This window comes from Diospyros lotus, chromosome 13 (assembly GCF_014633365.1).
Source record: "Diospyros lotus cultivar Yz01 chromosome 13, ASM1463336v1, whole genome shotgun sequence".
NCBI lineage: Eukaryota > Viridiplantae > Streptophyta > Magnoliopsida > Ericales > Ebenaceae > Diospyros > Diospyros lotus.
The window spans coordinates 18,404,756-18,420,853 of NC_068350.1; the positions used below are offsets into that span (position 1 = coordinate 18,404,756).

The 16,098-nt window shown below is 38.1% G+C and overlaps 1 protein-coding gene across 2 annotated transcripts in view; it reads left to right on the forward strand.

Annotated features, from left to right (window-relative positions):
- The first annotated feature begins 593 nt into the window (after positions 1-593).
- Positions 594-16,098, forward strand: part of LOC127788446 (SAC3 family protein C) — a 43,878-nt gene continuing 28,373 nt past the window's right edge. Inside the window, exon 1 of one of the 2 annotated variants that reach the window (XM_052316707.1) lies at positions 594-1,136. In XM_052316707.1, the coding sequence (XP_052172667.1) occupies positions 836-1,136 (301 nt within the window). In that variant the 5' untranslated portion in view covers positions 594-835. The remainder of the gene's footprint in view (positions 1,137-16,098) is intronic. The other variant, XM_052316706.1, reaches the window with a different exon arrangement.

The following is a 16,098-nucleotide window of genomic DNA, read 5'->3' on the forward strand; positions in this document are numbered from 1 at the left end:
TTTCAAAATAGAAAATTAGAAAACGCGTTCTCTTTGAAATTTTGAAAATATTTTTTAATAATATTTTATTCAATAAATTTGATTATTAAGTAAATTAGAAATATTTAATGTTAATATATTATTAAAAAAATATATGCATTTTAAAGTTAATGAATTTTATAATATTTTTTCCATTACAATAATAAAATATGAATAAATAAATATATTTTGAGTTTTAAGTTTGTTTTGGATGAAAATATTCAAAACAATTTTTTGTTGTTTTGAGTTTTCTTTATATTTTTTTTATTTTTAAAAATAACAAAAATAATGTATTTTCATTATTTTAAAAAATTAAAAACTAAAAATGATTTGAAAATATTAAAGAGAACATAACTTTAATTTTTTAATTCCTGATGTGTTTACTTTGTTTCTTGGTGCATCTAATCTTACTAATAGTAGACATTGTTTATTATATGATTTGATTTACGTGGATATCATGCATGTCAAAAACTGTTCTGGTTTTTTTTTTTACTTCAAGTTCACAATTTCTTATGGATACATATATTTTTTTTATTTTATTGGCGTGCTTATTTTTGTTACGCACAAATGAGATATCAATAGAAATTTGATTACTAGAATTGAAACTGGGGCATGCTGCCTCAAGGTGCTAAAGCCACAACCGCTATGGCAATTACGATTGATTGACAGATCAACGGAGAGAAAGCGAGATTGGGGAAGGTGGCCGCCGGCGTCGTCACTCCTCCGTCGGAGCACGAAGGAGTTCTGAAGAACTTTCGTGAGAAAATCTCTTAATTTTCGTTTCTCCGCAGCGAATTTTGTTAGGATAGGGGAAAAGATGGAGAAAACTGGCCAACCCTTCCGTCCACAGCGAGGAGGAAGAAGAGGAACAGTCAGAACAACTCGCTCTTCTTCTTCTTCTTCTTCTTTTGGAAGTGAATTCCAATCCAGGCCTTCTTCAAGACCCGGCCCTCCCAATCACAACAACAGTTTCATCGTTCGCAGATCGGACAACAACAATCTTCCCAGCAAAGATTACCAGAGAAACAAAAGGGTCCAACATCAACAGCAACAAGAAGAAGACGATATAATGCCCTCTTCTTCCTCCTTAGTCGGAACTTGCCCTTTTATGTGCCCCGGTTTGTTTCTTCTATCTTGTTATTTATTTTTATTTGAGTGGTTAATTTACCAAAAAATACTAAATTTTGGCCTAGTGCATCAATTCTATAACCCTGTTAAAATTTAAATAATTTAATTAATACTCTTTTTGATGTATTCATTTCTGGTTTTGGTTACTTTTTGGGAATTAACTTTTATTTGAGTGGTAGAGCTTTAATTGCCTTGGCAAAATGAATTCTCCTTCTCAGTACTTTTATGCGATTTTAACCCACTTCTATTTCTAACAACTGGAGCTCAAAAGGTTTAGTTTTTCCCTATCTTTGATTAGTTGGTATCTTTGATGGATGCTATTTTTGTTCTGGGGCTTTGACTGGATTGTAGATAAATTTGGCAAGTTTGAGCTCATTTTGGTTGAAGAATTGGAATATATAGAGGTTTTATCAGACGGTGTTGCTTGAGATTTAGTGGTTCGAGATTTTATAAAGAGGGGGATGGCTTCCTACTAATTACAAACACATCATCAAGTTGCCCACTTTCTTTTTGTTTTTTATAGAACCTAATTTCAGACTATGACTTGCTAAGTGGTTGGAGAAGACTCAATGGAGATTTTCCGTGGTTTGGATGCAGCGTTTTTAAAGGCTCTAAGTGCACTCAAGTGCAAAGGCCTCCTAGATCTTAAGCATGAACTGCAAGGCACAAGCATGCACACAATCAAAACAAAGCACAAATGTTAGAAGAAAATAGAGATAATATAACTACAACTAAATTACTAGATAATACTGTCACAGAAAAGGATCCATGCTAAAAGCGAACAAAATAGGGAAGGTGGACAGCTGAGGCCGAAAGAAAAGGCGTGGCTGGGAAGATCGCTAAACCATTTCAATTCCTATGAGCAGTAAAGGTGTGAAGTAGACCTAGGTCTGGGCGATCTGGAAATTATAGCAATCGCGAGCAAGTTTGAAGGGTGTTATCCATCGCGTTTGTCGAATCTGATTGGGCAGTGAATTCTGACACTCATTGGGAAGGGAAGTAGGTCAGGCGAGTCCTCTGATCAGTTCTTGGTGGCTCTGAAGGTGGCGGAATAGGTCTAGGTCTGGGTCTCGGCTAAGAAGTGTCGCAATTATGATATCTAATTCCAGCAAGGCTCGTAGTAGCTGTGAGTGGAGTTTTGAAGGCAATCCTAAGTCGATGAGCCTTAGCCATTAAGTGGCGGAAGACTGACGGAGCAGCGGAAGTAAAGTAACCGAGCAGTGGATTTTCCGCGTTTGAGATTTAAGTCTGAAGGAAATAAGGTTGATCGGAAATTGACAACGAGCAATCCAGGCTATCTAGGGTGCATTCCAATCGATTATTGGCTGTGATCTCTATTCGGAATTTGAAGGCGACTCCTAGAGCAATTCCGGTGATTCTCAATTACTGCGAGTTCAATTGTGATTCTTGACTGACAGTTAGACGATCTAGAGGACTCTAGAAGGCTGATCTAGTCGCTGTAAGTTTGTGATTTCTTTCGCTGCTGCAATAGACTTGACCTTGAAGCATAACTGTGGATGCAATTTGCCACTTATTGGATTAATTTTAGAGGTGATTGGGTGAGGCAGTTACAGAAGGGAAGTGTGGGGATTTAGGATGGACAGCGCTTCGATTTCTTGGCCTGTGGCTTGTCCAACTCGTGAGATTTCTGCCATGACGGGCAAAGCTTGCATGAGACCATGGGAGCCTAACTTGCAACAGAAAGATGCTGCACTTTCAGCTGGAGGTAGACATCAGGGGGAGTTTGGTTAGAAGCTTTATGCATAGAAAAAGAAGTTGGAGAAGGGGATTAGCCAAGGGAACAAGAAGTGTGGTACATGAATCGAGCAAGGAATTCGGCCAAATGCTACACGAACAATTGCAAGAGTTTGCAATTATACTTATTAAGAAGTATCATTATAGCTTCCCTACAGAATTATTTGAGGATTATCATGGAAGTTTTAATAAAGAGGACTTCTTTAAAATGGAGCAGCCAAAGGAGAAGTCAAGATTATGGAAGAGCGATTCATTGCTTACTTTAGATTTTGGGCAGAAAAAGAAGTATTTTTGATTTCAACAACAAGGACAAGAAGGATGACTACAATATCAGAAACGATATTGGTGGTGAATGGCATTATCCAAAGGGAATCAGTAACAATTAGGTGGATAGGACAGTAGATGCAAAGGTACCATCGAATATTTTTGAAAAAGTTCATACAGAGGAAAAATCCAGCATACACAAAGAAGAAGAGGTTGTTGGACTGCCGACATAGAAACAGGAAATTTTGACAGAAAAAGTAGTTAAAGTTGTTTTGCAGCCAAGGGAAGAGTTAATATATTTGGATGTGCCTAAGGAGGGCTGGCAGGTCACACTCGTGGAAAAGAGAGATGCTGATTTCTCTTTCATTCAAGGAAAATCTTCTACGAGGTATGACTCTAAAGGTAGTTCTCTCCACTCGCAGCAGATTCAAAGTGGTGGGGAATTTTGGAAGCCAATGGTAGCTGGGTAAAAGCTAAGGGAGGTAGCTGAAGAAGTCAAAGGTGTTATCAAAGAGAATAAGACTCCCGCTGCTATGATGTTTTTTACTTCCACTGGCAAATCCAAGTTGTTGTCTACTGTATTGAGGGATGAATCATTGGCTGGAATTGAAGTTGCAGTAGCTCCTAATGCTAATACTCACAAACAGCCTTGGTATGAGTATCCAAGGCAAGTTTACAATCCTCCATTGCTGCATTTTGAGGATGTTGTTGATATTTCTGCAACAAAGCATGGTTGTGGAAAGAGAAGACAAGAATTGCAACTATGGATGTAGACCTGCCACCCTTACTTGTATTGGACAACAATGAACTACTAATGGAGGTCACGGACACAGATAATCTTTAAGTTGGACTCCAAGTTTCAGCTACTAGGTATGTCTGTTTGGAAGTTGTTGATTATGTCCATAGATGGGAGACCAAGCTTGATTGGATAACTATTACTAGGAGTGGTTGTTTTGGGCTTGAACTCGATGAAGTTTTCCCTATGGAAGCTTTGGATCAACTTAAGCCTGGAATTGATCTTGGAAACCTAAGAATGAAGATGAAGAGGCTTAGAAGGAGAAAGAAGGAAAGAGGAATGAAACAGATTGAGAAAGCTGGTATTGGGTAAGAGTAGTGGCCAATAGCTGAAGTTCTTAGGGACAAGAACTTTTTCAAGGAGGGGGGAATTGTCATGACCCTGAGAATCTCCAAGGATAGAATTTAGTTTACATGCATTACTATACTTTGTAATTTCCTTTCTTCTTTCTGTTATAGCTAATTGTTTTGGCTATAGGCAGTTATAGTCATTGTTGTAATTGCACATGGGTGCATGTGCAATGCTGTGAAGCTATATAAGCCACAACTGGAGAGGATGGAAGGATGCTTAATTTTGAATGAATGAAACTCTCAATTCTCTCCAATCTCCTTTCAATTTCCCTCTCTTTCTCTCATTTTCCCCTTAATCTTCTTTTCTATTATGTTCTCCCTTAATTTCCTCCCTCAATTCCTCTTCTGACCTATCACGAACCTTAGGTTTGTGACACCCCTTACATCTAGTCCACCCCAAGCACAACAACACAACCCCGCCCCCCCCCCCCCCCCCCCCCCACACACACACACACACACACTTCAATAGTCTCAAGTCAGCCACAAAATCTTCCCTATTCATCTCCCAACAGAACCCCATGCAAGCTAACTGCCTTAGGACCTTACTGTCATTTGCTACTGTTACTAAAAAGGGATGAGTGTTAGTGACCTCACACTTTAGCTTCCTTGCCATGGCTTCATCCAAGAAACTATGGGTACTCTCACTATCAATGGGTACCATTAGTGGGCAATTATGTGCTCTTCCTTCTACCTTGATGATTTTGTTGTTGGCTACCCCCTTGAGTGCATGTAAGGAGATCTCTCCTTTATCCTCTTCTTCCGCCTTTTCATCTTCTTTATCCTCTTCTCCTTCCAACAATAGTAATTTCCTTTTACACTTATACCCCGGAAAGTACTTCTCTCCACACCAGTAACATTACCCAGCCTGCCTTTTTGTTCTACTAGCTTCCCTCCAGATGTGGAAACAGGGGTAGCAGCTGGTAATGCTAACACTCCCTTGTTACCGTGCCCCATCTCCTTTCCCATTACTCTGTTCCCCAGCTGCCATACACTTGAGCTAACTCCTTTCGTTTGAACCTTCTACTTCTTCATCAAAGCCTCTATGGCCAGTTCTTGTAATTGAGCACTTTCAGTCGTTTGTTTGATAGTTCGGGCTGCATCATTTTGATCATTGGCCTCACCTCATCTCTTAGGCCACTAATAAAGCTTGACACAAAATAACCTTCGGTTAAGTGGGGGTTGTGTACCATCATCAATGACCTTATTTCTTCAAACTTGAGCTGGTAGGTCTATACCGTTCCTTCTCGTTTGAGTTTATTAAATTCTTCATTCACATCCATCATACTCTTATCTCTAAATCTTTCACACAAATCATCTGCAAATACATTCCAGGGACTATCCTCCTTCACCTTGATCCACCCTTGGACTAGGCATCTCTCATGTCATTAAGGTAAGCAAAAGCTAAGGTAATCCTCCGTTGTTCAGGCACTTGGTATAGGGTAAACATCCTCTCGCAACGTCTCATCCACTGCCTAGGATTCTCCCCATCAAAGAGTGGTATCTCCAACTTTGGTGCTAGAAAACTTGTCCGATTACGATTAACCTGAGTTCCTAGCCTCCTTTCTAATGTATTTTCCCCCATAATCTTTGGCTCCAATTCAAACTCTGATGACCCTACTTGTTGGTGTTCCATTCCCACTTCAAGAAGGATTGGTTTCAACCGCTCCTTAGGAGGAAATTCGACTGAAGTCTTATCAATTGTTTAGCTGAAAACATTCTCATGAATTGATGCATCGGCTCCATCATCTGATCACGCATCTATTCTCATAACAGAGTGCTCTGTTCCCCTTTCCTCCCGCCATCTTTCCATCTCTCTATTAATCCTGGTCTCCACCCCTACTTCGACCGAGGATTCCAAAGTCCTCATCCGTGTTTGCATATCTGCTATCGCTATCGTGACTTGCTGTAGCTGAGACTTCATTTCTTTCATTCTTGTTCCATCGACCATATGATGAATTTCAAGGAACTGAACACCGCCCAAGAGCATTGCTTTGATACCAATTGTCAGCTCCCGGAGGATCTAATTGAGAATTCCCGATTAACAGAAGGATCGAGAGAGAGAGGGATGGGTTAGAGAGATTTAGGGGGAAGAAGAAAGATAGAATCAGAGAGAGAGAAGAGAAATGAGGGAGAGAATAATCTGGAATTTCTGATATTTCATATATTTGTGGGGGTGTGTAATTAGCTCTATTTATAGCTGATTCTAACCACCCATGTGCAGGTAACCGCTTACATGTGATGGGAATGTACAAACTGCTCAATGCTGCAACAAATTAAGTACAACCCTCCACTATATACTTCTAATATACTATTTTTCCCCCTAAAGTATATTCTAATTATAGTATTTCCCTTTCACCTTGCTAGTACATGACAGGCATATCAATTGCTACCCGTTCTTTTTCTTGGGTTTCCCAAGGAGAAGAGTAGTTCTTCTTTACTAATTATTTTATACATTTTTCTTTAGTTGCGGGTCCTTCCGGAGGTATCTTTAGCAAAATTTTTGACTGGGCCTCAACCTTCTTTGTGTGGTCCCCCACTATAAAAAGAAGGGATGGCCTTCTCTTCCTTTCCATTTTCCACTCCACTTTCTCTCTCTTGGTCTTTGTCTTTCCCCTTTGTTAAAGTTTGCACTAAGTTAGTCCTGCAACATATAACATCTACAAAATAAAGGAATTCAGGTCAAAAGGAAGTCCGGAAACTCAAGGTAGTTAGAACTTGTAACGGTAACTACCGGTTCGAGTCTTGTAAAAACTGCCTCTATCCTTTATAAATAGACGGTTGGTTGAGTTATTTTTCTGTATCTTCTAAAATTGTGTACTAGAGAGAAAAGCCTAGAGGGAACTTAGACTTTGTAATCTCTTAGCGATTGTGCACTAGTTGTTTTTCAAGATAGTGGAAGATCGTGCCCTCTGTTTTCATTCTAGACGTAGGTTCACCAATCAATAGGTGATCTGAACCAAGATAAAATCCTTGGCCTCTTGCGTGCGTGTGTTCAGTTTTCTTTCAGTTCTATTTTCTATTTTGTTTGTACTGTGCACGAGTGGTGTGTTCTTGAGAGTGTGGTTTTGTGTGTGAGACACTCAGTTATTCAACAATTTGGTATAAGAGCTCAGGTTTACACAATCAAGAAGTCAAGAATCATCACAAGGTGAAGAAGCAGAATTCCAATCAGAGACATGGCATCATCTTCATCTACCTCAAGGTACAATATTGAGAAATTCGATGGGAAAAAGATTTTGCCCTCTGGAAGATGAAGATGCATGCTCTCCTCGAAAATCTTGGTTTAGAGGAAGCACTAGAAGTGGAAGATGAAGATGCATGCTCTCCTCGAAAATCTTGGTTTAGAGGAAGCACTAGAAGGGGAAGCCAAGATGCTAAAGTCCTATACGGTAGATCAAAAGAAAGAAATCTTGAAGAAGGCCTACAACACACTAATTCTAAGTTTGGGCGACAAGGTTCTGAGGGAGGTGTCCAAGATGAAGACAGCTGATAGTCGCAGAGATATGGCTCAAATTGGAGAGCCTATACATGACGAAGTCTCTGTTAAGCAGGTTATATCTAAAGGAAAACTTTTTTACATTTAAAATGAATGGTGGACAAAGGTTATAAGATCATATTGATAAGTTTAATAAACTTTATTTAGATATTGAGAATATAGATGTTAAGTATGAAGATGAGGACAAGGCATTAGTCTTGCTCCATTCTTTGCCTAGATCATATGAAACATTTGTTGATATCCTAAAGCATGGTAGGGATACTTTGTCACTGGATGATGTGATAAGGGCCCTATACTCTAAGGAATTGCAATATAAAGTAAAAGGAAAACATTCTTCGGGAGATGCCCTTACAATGAAATTAAGGTCAGATAAAAGAGACCCTAAGCGAAGAGGTAGGTCAAGATCAGGGTCTAGAAATGGCAAAAAAGTAATAAAATGTTATTGCTGCTGTGAGGAATGACACATTAAGAAGAATTGTCCTAAGAAGAAAAATGATTTTCAAGAAAGAAGTAATTTTGATGGTGGAGTTTCAATATGTGAATTCGGGTATGATAGTGCAGATGCATTGGTGGTATCTGAAAAAGCAAAAAATGAGGTGTGGATAATGGATTCGGGTTGTTCATACCACATGACACCAAAGAAGCATTGGTTCTTAAACTATCAGGAAATTAATGGAGGAAAAGTACTGCTAGGAAATGATCATGACTGCAGGGTGTTAGTAAGATTAAAGATGCATGATGGTTCTTGTAGAACTCTATCATTGGTTAGGCATGTTCCAGAATTAAAGAGAACTTTAATCTCTCTTGGAGAACTAGACAAAAATGGTTACAATTTTAAAGGTGGTGGTGGAGTACTAAGAGTTTCAAGAGGATCCTTGGTATGAATGAGAGCCTCACTGCAGAATGGTATATACATTCTGCAAGCCACTATCTTGAATGGAGAAGTAGCAGTGGCAAGAAATAAAGCTCTTATACAGTTTAGATTGTGGCATCTTAGGATGTCACACATTAGTGAACAAGGATTAAAAGAACTATCAAAGCAAGGCATCGTAGGAAATGATCAGGAGGACTTAAACAAGTGTGAGTCTTGCATTTTTGGCAAGGCTGCTAAGGTCTAGTTTAGTAAGAAGGCAATACATTCCTCAAAGGCACCATTAGATTACATTCATTTTGATCTCTGGGAGGCTCTAGGTACTCTCTCTATTATTGATGATTATTCAAGAATGGTTTGGGTGTATGTTTTGAAATCAAATGACCATACATTTGAGGCTTTCAAAACATGGAAGACTATGGTGGAAAATCAAAAAGGGAGAAGTATTAAGACCATTAGGACTAACAATGGCCTTGAATTCTGCAATAGGGATTTACACAATTATGTAAAGAAAGTGGGATAGTAAAACACTTAACTGCCCCTGGAAATCTAAAAGGATGAATAGGACTCTATTTGAAAGAGTAAGATGTATGTTATTTCATGCAAACCTACCTAAGTCATTTTGGGGTGATGCAGTGTCAACTGCAACATATGTGCTAAATAGATCACCATCTGTTGCTATTGAGTTTAAAAACCCCTATGAAATGTGGACATGTCACAAGCCAAGCTTAGATCATTTAAGGGTATTTGGATGCTTAGCCTATGCTCATGTAAAGCAAGAAAAGCTGGAACCTAGAGCAAAGAAGTGTCTATTCATAGGTTATCTTACCAGAGTAAAAGGTTACAAATTGTGGAATTTGGAGACTGGATTACCAAGGACTATTATGAGCAGGGATGTTACCTTTGATGAAGGTTCTACTATGAAGGATGTCAAAATAGATGATTAACAAGACTTAGAAGAAAAAGCTAAGTCAATAGATGTTGAGTTATAGGCAAGAATTCATGAAAATGATCTAGACACCCCTCATGATTAGAATACTACTCAATAAGAGGAAAGTGAGGAGGATACTGATGGTACCTCTAATGCAGATGATCAACCAGAACTACAAAAATATAACGTGGCTAAGGATAGGCAAAGGAGGAGTTATAGACCACCACTTAGATATGGTTTTTCAGATCTTGTTTCATATGCACTAACAAGTGCATCAAAAGTAGCAAGGGATGAACCACTGACATTTGAGGAAGGAAGGCAGTCTAAGGAGTCACATAAGTGGATGGAAGCCATGAAGTCAAAAATCGAATCCTTGAGGAAGAATCAGACTTGGACTCTGATAGATAGGCCTCAAGAACAAGAGGATTGTGGGTTGTAAATGGTTATACAAGATAAAAGAAGGGGCTAGAAGTAACGCTAAACCTAGGTATAAGGGTAGGTTGGAGGCAAGAGGGTTTAGTCAAGTCCTTGGAATAGATTTTAATGAGATGTTCTCTCCAGTGGTGAGACATACCTCTATCCGGGTGTTACTTGCTATAATAGCACACCTAAACTTAAGTTTGGAACAGATGGATGTAACCACAACATTCCTACATGGTGACCTAGATGAAAGGATCCTAATGGATCAACCAAAAGGTTTTGAATCTAGAGGAAAGGTGGAGCAGGTATGTTTACTAAGAAAATCCCTCTATGGACTTAAATAATCCCCAAGACAATGGTATAAGAAGTTCGATATGGTTATGCTAAATTAGGGATATGCTAGGAGTTCCTATGATTGTTGTGTATATTTCAAACATGTGTTCAACAATATTTCAGTTTACTTACTTCCATATGTGGATGACATGCTGATAGCAAGTTAATCTGATAAAGAGATTTATCAATTAAAGTTGAAGTTAAAATCAACATTTGAGATGAAGGAGTTAGGGGAAGCAAGGAAAATACCGGGGATAGAAATCACAAGGAATAAAGCACAAAGAAAGCTTTGTCGGTCACAAAAAACTTATCTAGAGAAGCTAATTAAAAAGTTTGGTATGACAGAATCAAAGGCAGTAAATGTACCATTTGATCAGCATTTTAAGTTGTCCCATAATCAAATTCCTAAAGATGAAGAAAGTTGTAGATCGGAAGCTATTAGGCCGAGCTAATGGAAGATCGAGCTGCAGAATTGATGGCCGAGCTGATAGAGGGTCGAGTCGAGTTGCCGAGCTGCTTAACTCGTTATCTGCTGATATATCCTCTGTGATTTATATTGCTATTACATCTTATCTTTCTTAGTTATTTTTTATTAGATTTGTTTGTATTTGAGGTGGTTGTAATCTAGTCCTACAAAGTAGAAATCTAATCTCTAAAATCTAGAAGAATTCTTAGGATCCATTGTGTATATAGTTGCGGCATTTCCAAGGGAATAAAAAGTGTATTATTCTCCCAAAAAAAAGGATTTCCGCATGGTATCATAGCAGAATTCTTTTCTCCCTTCTCTTTGTTAACCCTAGCCTTTATCCGTCGCCTCACTAATCCATCCCTTTTATAGCCGCCGGACCTAATCGACTTACATCATGGCTGGAAAAAGCAGCCAATCATTTGAGATTATTCCTTTCCAAACCACCAATTCTGTAAATACAGATAACGACAGTCCGTTTACTATCACCGATCACAAAACTGAATGGCCAAAATTACATTCAATGGTCACAATCGATGATGATGTTTATATGTGGAAAAGGAAAAGATGATTATCTAACCGAAGCTGCCAGCAAACCGAAGAAGGAGGAATCACAACAGTGGATCTGGAAGGCCGAGAACAATATGGTGATGTCTTGGTTGATTAATTCAATGAACAATGAGATAGGTGAGAATTTCTTGTTATACGACACAACACAAGAAATTTGGGAGGCTGCTAGGGAAGCCTACTCCCATATTGAGAATACCTTCGAGTTGTTTGAGATAGAGAGTATTCTTGATGATCTAAGGCAAGGTGAGTCTCAAGTCACTCAATGCTTAAATTCTTTGAATAAGTTTTGGCTGGATATAAGTGTGACACTATTCAATGGAAGTGCATTGAAGATTCAGCACAATACAAGAAAATAGTGGAGAAGAAGCAGCTATATAAGTTCATTTTGGTTTAAATAAAAATCTAGATGGCATGAGAGGTAGGATTCTTAGCACAAAACCTCTTCCAAGTATCAGGGAGGTGTTTGTTGAGGTTCATAGAGAAGAAAATAGGCTGAAACTGATGTTAAAGTCTTCAAATCCAAGCCTGGAACACTCTACCCTATTTACCCGAGGAGGCAACCCAATAAATATCAAGAAAAAGAAGGGCCATCCTTGGTGTGACCATTGTCATAAGATCGGTTGTGTTGTCCACAAGTTTCACGCTACAAAACTGGAAATAGTGCACTATTAACCAATTTTTAGCCATGTGACAAAGATTGGAAGGTAAGAATTGACGATGGCTCATTATCAAGGGTGGCAAGTATTGGATCGGCTGTGTTGTCCACAAGTTTCACGCTACATGCTATACTTTTTGTGCCTAACCTAGACTGCAACCTCTTATCTATTAGTAAACTCACTATTGATATGGATTGTATTGCAAAATTCTCAAAAGATGTGTGTGAATTTCAGGATCGAACTTCAGGAAAGATGATTGGTAGTGCTGAGCCATGTTTGGCGCTCTACGTTCTTAAAAAGACTAATTCAAAAACTGAAGTAAATTCTAGCAATTGCTGCTTTGTTCCCCCTATTTGTGTTGAAGAGAATGAGATAGCTCAATTATAGTCTTATTCTTTATATCTTTTGTATCTTGTATTATGCTGTATTGTATTTGGTTAGTTGTATTATTTGACTGTACTTCTGATTGTAGAGGATTATTAATTAGTTGTGAGCGCTAAGCATAGCAGTCAAGGCTATATATATATTTGATAGCCTTTCTATTGTAAGGGTTGAGAATCATTTCTTTTAATCAAAGATTAGACGGGGTGCTTTCTTCAAATCTCCTATTTTTCATTCGGTTTACATTCTGTTTCATTAGTTTTCATTCACTTCGAGTTGTTTATCAATTGAAGAAGTCGCTTTATGGCCTTAAACAAGCTCCCCGTGCATGGTATACTAAGCTCCGAACAGCTCTACAAAACTGGGGTTTTCTACGGGCCATATCTGATGCATCACTCTTCATTAAACGGACTTCTGAATTTGTTTTGTTTGTACTTGTTTATGTTGATGATATCTTAGTAACTGGATCAAGCACTGCTGCCTTGCATGGTTTTATTAGTGATCTTGACAAAAACTTTGCTTTGAAGACTCTAGGTTCGATGAATTACTTCCTTGGGTTTGAGGCTTATAGAGATTCTACAGGTCTCTATCTCACTCAATCAAAGTATACTCTTGATTTACTTAACAAGGCTGCTATGGCTGATAGCAAGCCTTGTGCTGTTCCACTTAGTTCTGCCACTATGTTTATTGATGAAGGAGACCTATTTTCTGATCCATCACTATATAGAACAATTGTAGGTTCTCTTCAATATCTTACATATACCAGACCGGATGTTGCCTTTGTAGTAAACAAACTAAGTCAGTTTTTAAGTTGTCCTAAGGATCAGCATTGGCAGGTTTGTAAGCGGCTACTTCGGTATCTCAAAGGAACAATTGGTTTAGGCCTGGTATTTACTCCATCATCTTCGGATTTACCCCTAAGTGTTTACACGGATGCAGATCATGCTGGATGCAAAATCACAAGGAGATCTATTAGTGGTTGGTGTGCCTTTCTAGGTAATAATATGCTTATTTGGGGTTCTAAGAAGCAAATTGTTGTAGCTCGGTCTGTTGGAGAAGCGGAATATCGGGAAGTGGCTCAGGGAGTTATCGAAATTTTGTGGTTGAAGTCTCTCTTTCATGAACTTGGGTTTTCATGCTCTAAGACTCCTATTCTTTGGTGTGATAATTTGGCAGCAAAGTCTATCTTTGAAAATCTTGTTTTCCACTCCAGAACTAAGCACATTGAGATTGATATGCATTTCGTTCGTGAAAAGGTTGAGTGTGGTGCTGTGGAAATTCGTTATGTTCCCACCATGTATCAAATTGCTGATATCTTTACTAAAGGGTTGCCTAAGGATAGGTTTCAGTTCTTATGTCAGAAGCTCGGTCTTCAAGTGACACCTATGGATCGACACTTGACTGTTACAGCATCAACGCAAAAGAATACTTCAGGGAGGTCTCAATTGAAGGGGCATGTTGAAGAGAATGAGACAGCTCAATTGTAGTCTTATTCTTTATATCTTTTGTATCTTGTATTATGCTGTATTGTATTTGGTTAGTTGTATTATTTGACTGTACTTCTGATTGTATAGGATTATTAATTAGTTGTGAGAGCTAAGCATAGCAGTCAAGGCTATATATATATATATTTGATAGCCTTTCTTTTGTAAGGGTTGAGAATCATTTCTTTTAATCAAGATTGGACGAGGTGCTTTCTTCGAATCTCCTGTTTTTCATTCGGTTTACATTCTGTTTCATTAGTTTTTATTTTGTTACAGTTTGTTTCTCTACTCTTCATTCAAATAAGAGTGCAATTATGTTGTGGCACTATGGATTAAGACATCCAAACTTTGCTTATCTTTAAAAATTGTTCCCCTCTTTGTTCAAGAATTCAGATTTACATGTTTTAATGCGAAATTTGTCAATATTCTAAGCATGTTCGGACTAATTATCCTAGTCAAATTTACACTCATCCTATCCGTTTTCTTTGATCCATAGTGATGTGTGGGGGCCTTCTAGAGTAAAAAATGTTACTGGGGCTCGGTGGTTTATTTCCTTTATTGATGATCGTACTCGTCTTACTTGGGTCTTTCTCATGAAAGAAAAGTCTGAAGTTGGCCACATTTTTCAAACCTTTCATTCCATGGTGCAAAGGCAATTTAATGCTAAAATTAAAGTTCTAAGAATAGATAATATCAAAGAATACTTCAATATCATTCTAGACACTTATCTATCACAACAAGGCATTATTCATCAAAGTTCTTGTGTAGATACATCCCAACAAAACGGGGTTGCAGAACGCAAGAATAGACACCTATTGGAAGTGGCCAGATCCTTATTATTCTCCACCCATATTCCTAAATATTTTTAGGATGAGGCTATTCTTATGGTCACCTATTTTATAAATAGAATACCCTCACGAATCCTCAAACATCACACTCCAAGTCAGCTTCTCCTTGCTTCTTTTCCCCACACCCAAGTTTTTTCTCAACTTTCACTAAAGATTTTTGGCTACACCTCTTTTATTCACATTCACCCTCAATTTCAGAGCAAACTTGATCCAAAGTCCATCAAATGTATATTTCTTAGCTACTCTTCCCACCAAAGAGGTTACAAATGTTACTCTCCAAGCCTAAGAGATTCTTCACCTCAATGGATGTAATCTTTTTTGAAGACCAACCCTATTATCCCAAATCTAATATTTAGGGGAAGAATACACCAAACAATCCTCAAGAATATTAGTTTTGAGAATACCAAGAATAGCTTGAAATTCAGCCATCTGCAAACCCTACAAGTTTGTCTTCTCCTCCCAGCCTACAATCTGAGGAGTCAGAAGTAGATCAGTCTTCTTCTTCCAGTTCACCTCTTATTGGTCATAATCCTTCTTATCCTTATGAACTTCAAGTTTATTCTAGAAAAAGTCTAAACAAAAAGAAAGTGGGTGTAAAACTTAGAGAGATTGGAAATATTCTCATATCATAACTAGTAGAATGTACACATATTTATATAAAAATATTCATATGTCATGACATAAATTATGACATAAGTCATGACATAGGGCTAACCCTAAGTCTAAAATACACATACAAGTGTTATCTCTATATACAAGTCAACACTCCCCTTCAAGCTGGTGCATATATATCATATGCACCAAGTTTGTTACATATATACCCAATTCGAGGACCTCTGACAGATTTAGTAAAGACATCTGCTAACTGGTCATTTGAATTGACAGAAACTGTGATAATACAATCAGATAAAATCTTTTCTTGAATGAAATGACAATCTATCTCAATGTGTTTGGTTCTCTCATGAAAGACTGGATTGGAGGCAATATGTAATGGAACTTGATTATCGTGAATTAATCTCATCTGTGATATTTCTCCAAACTTGAGGTCCTGAAGCAATTATTTTAACCAGATAAGTTCACATGTTGCCAAGGCCATAGCACAATATTCTGCTTCTGCACTTGACCTAGCAACAACATCCTGCTTTTTTCTTTTCCAAGATACTAGGTTCCCTCCAATTAGAACATAGTATCCTAAAATAGATTTTCTATCAGATGGAGAACCAGCCCAATCAATATCTGAATATCCAATTACTTGAGTATGACCTCTGTCCTCATACAACGGTCCTTTCCCTGGAGCTCCTTTAATATACCTAAGAATCTAACCAACTTCA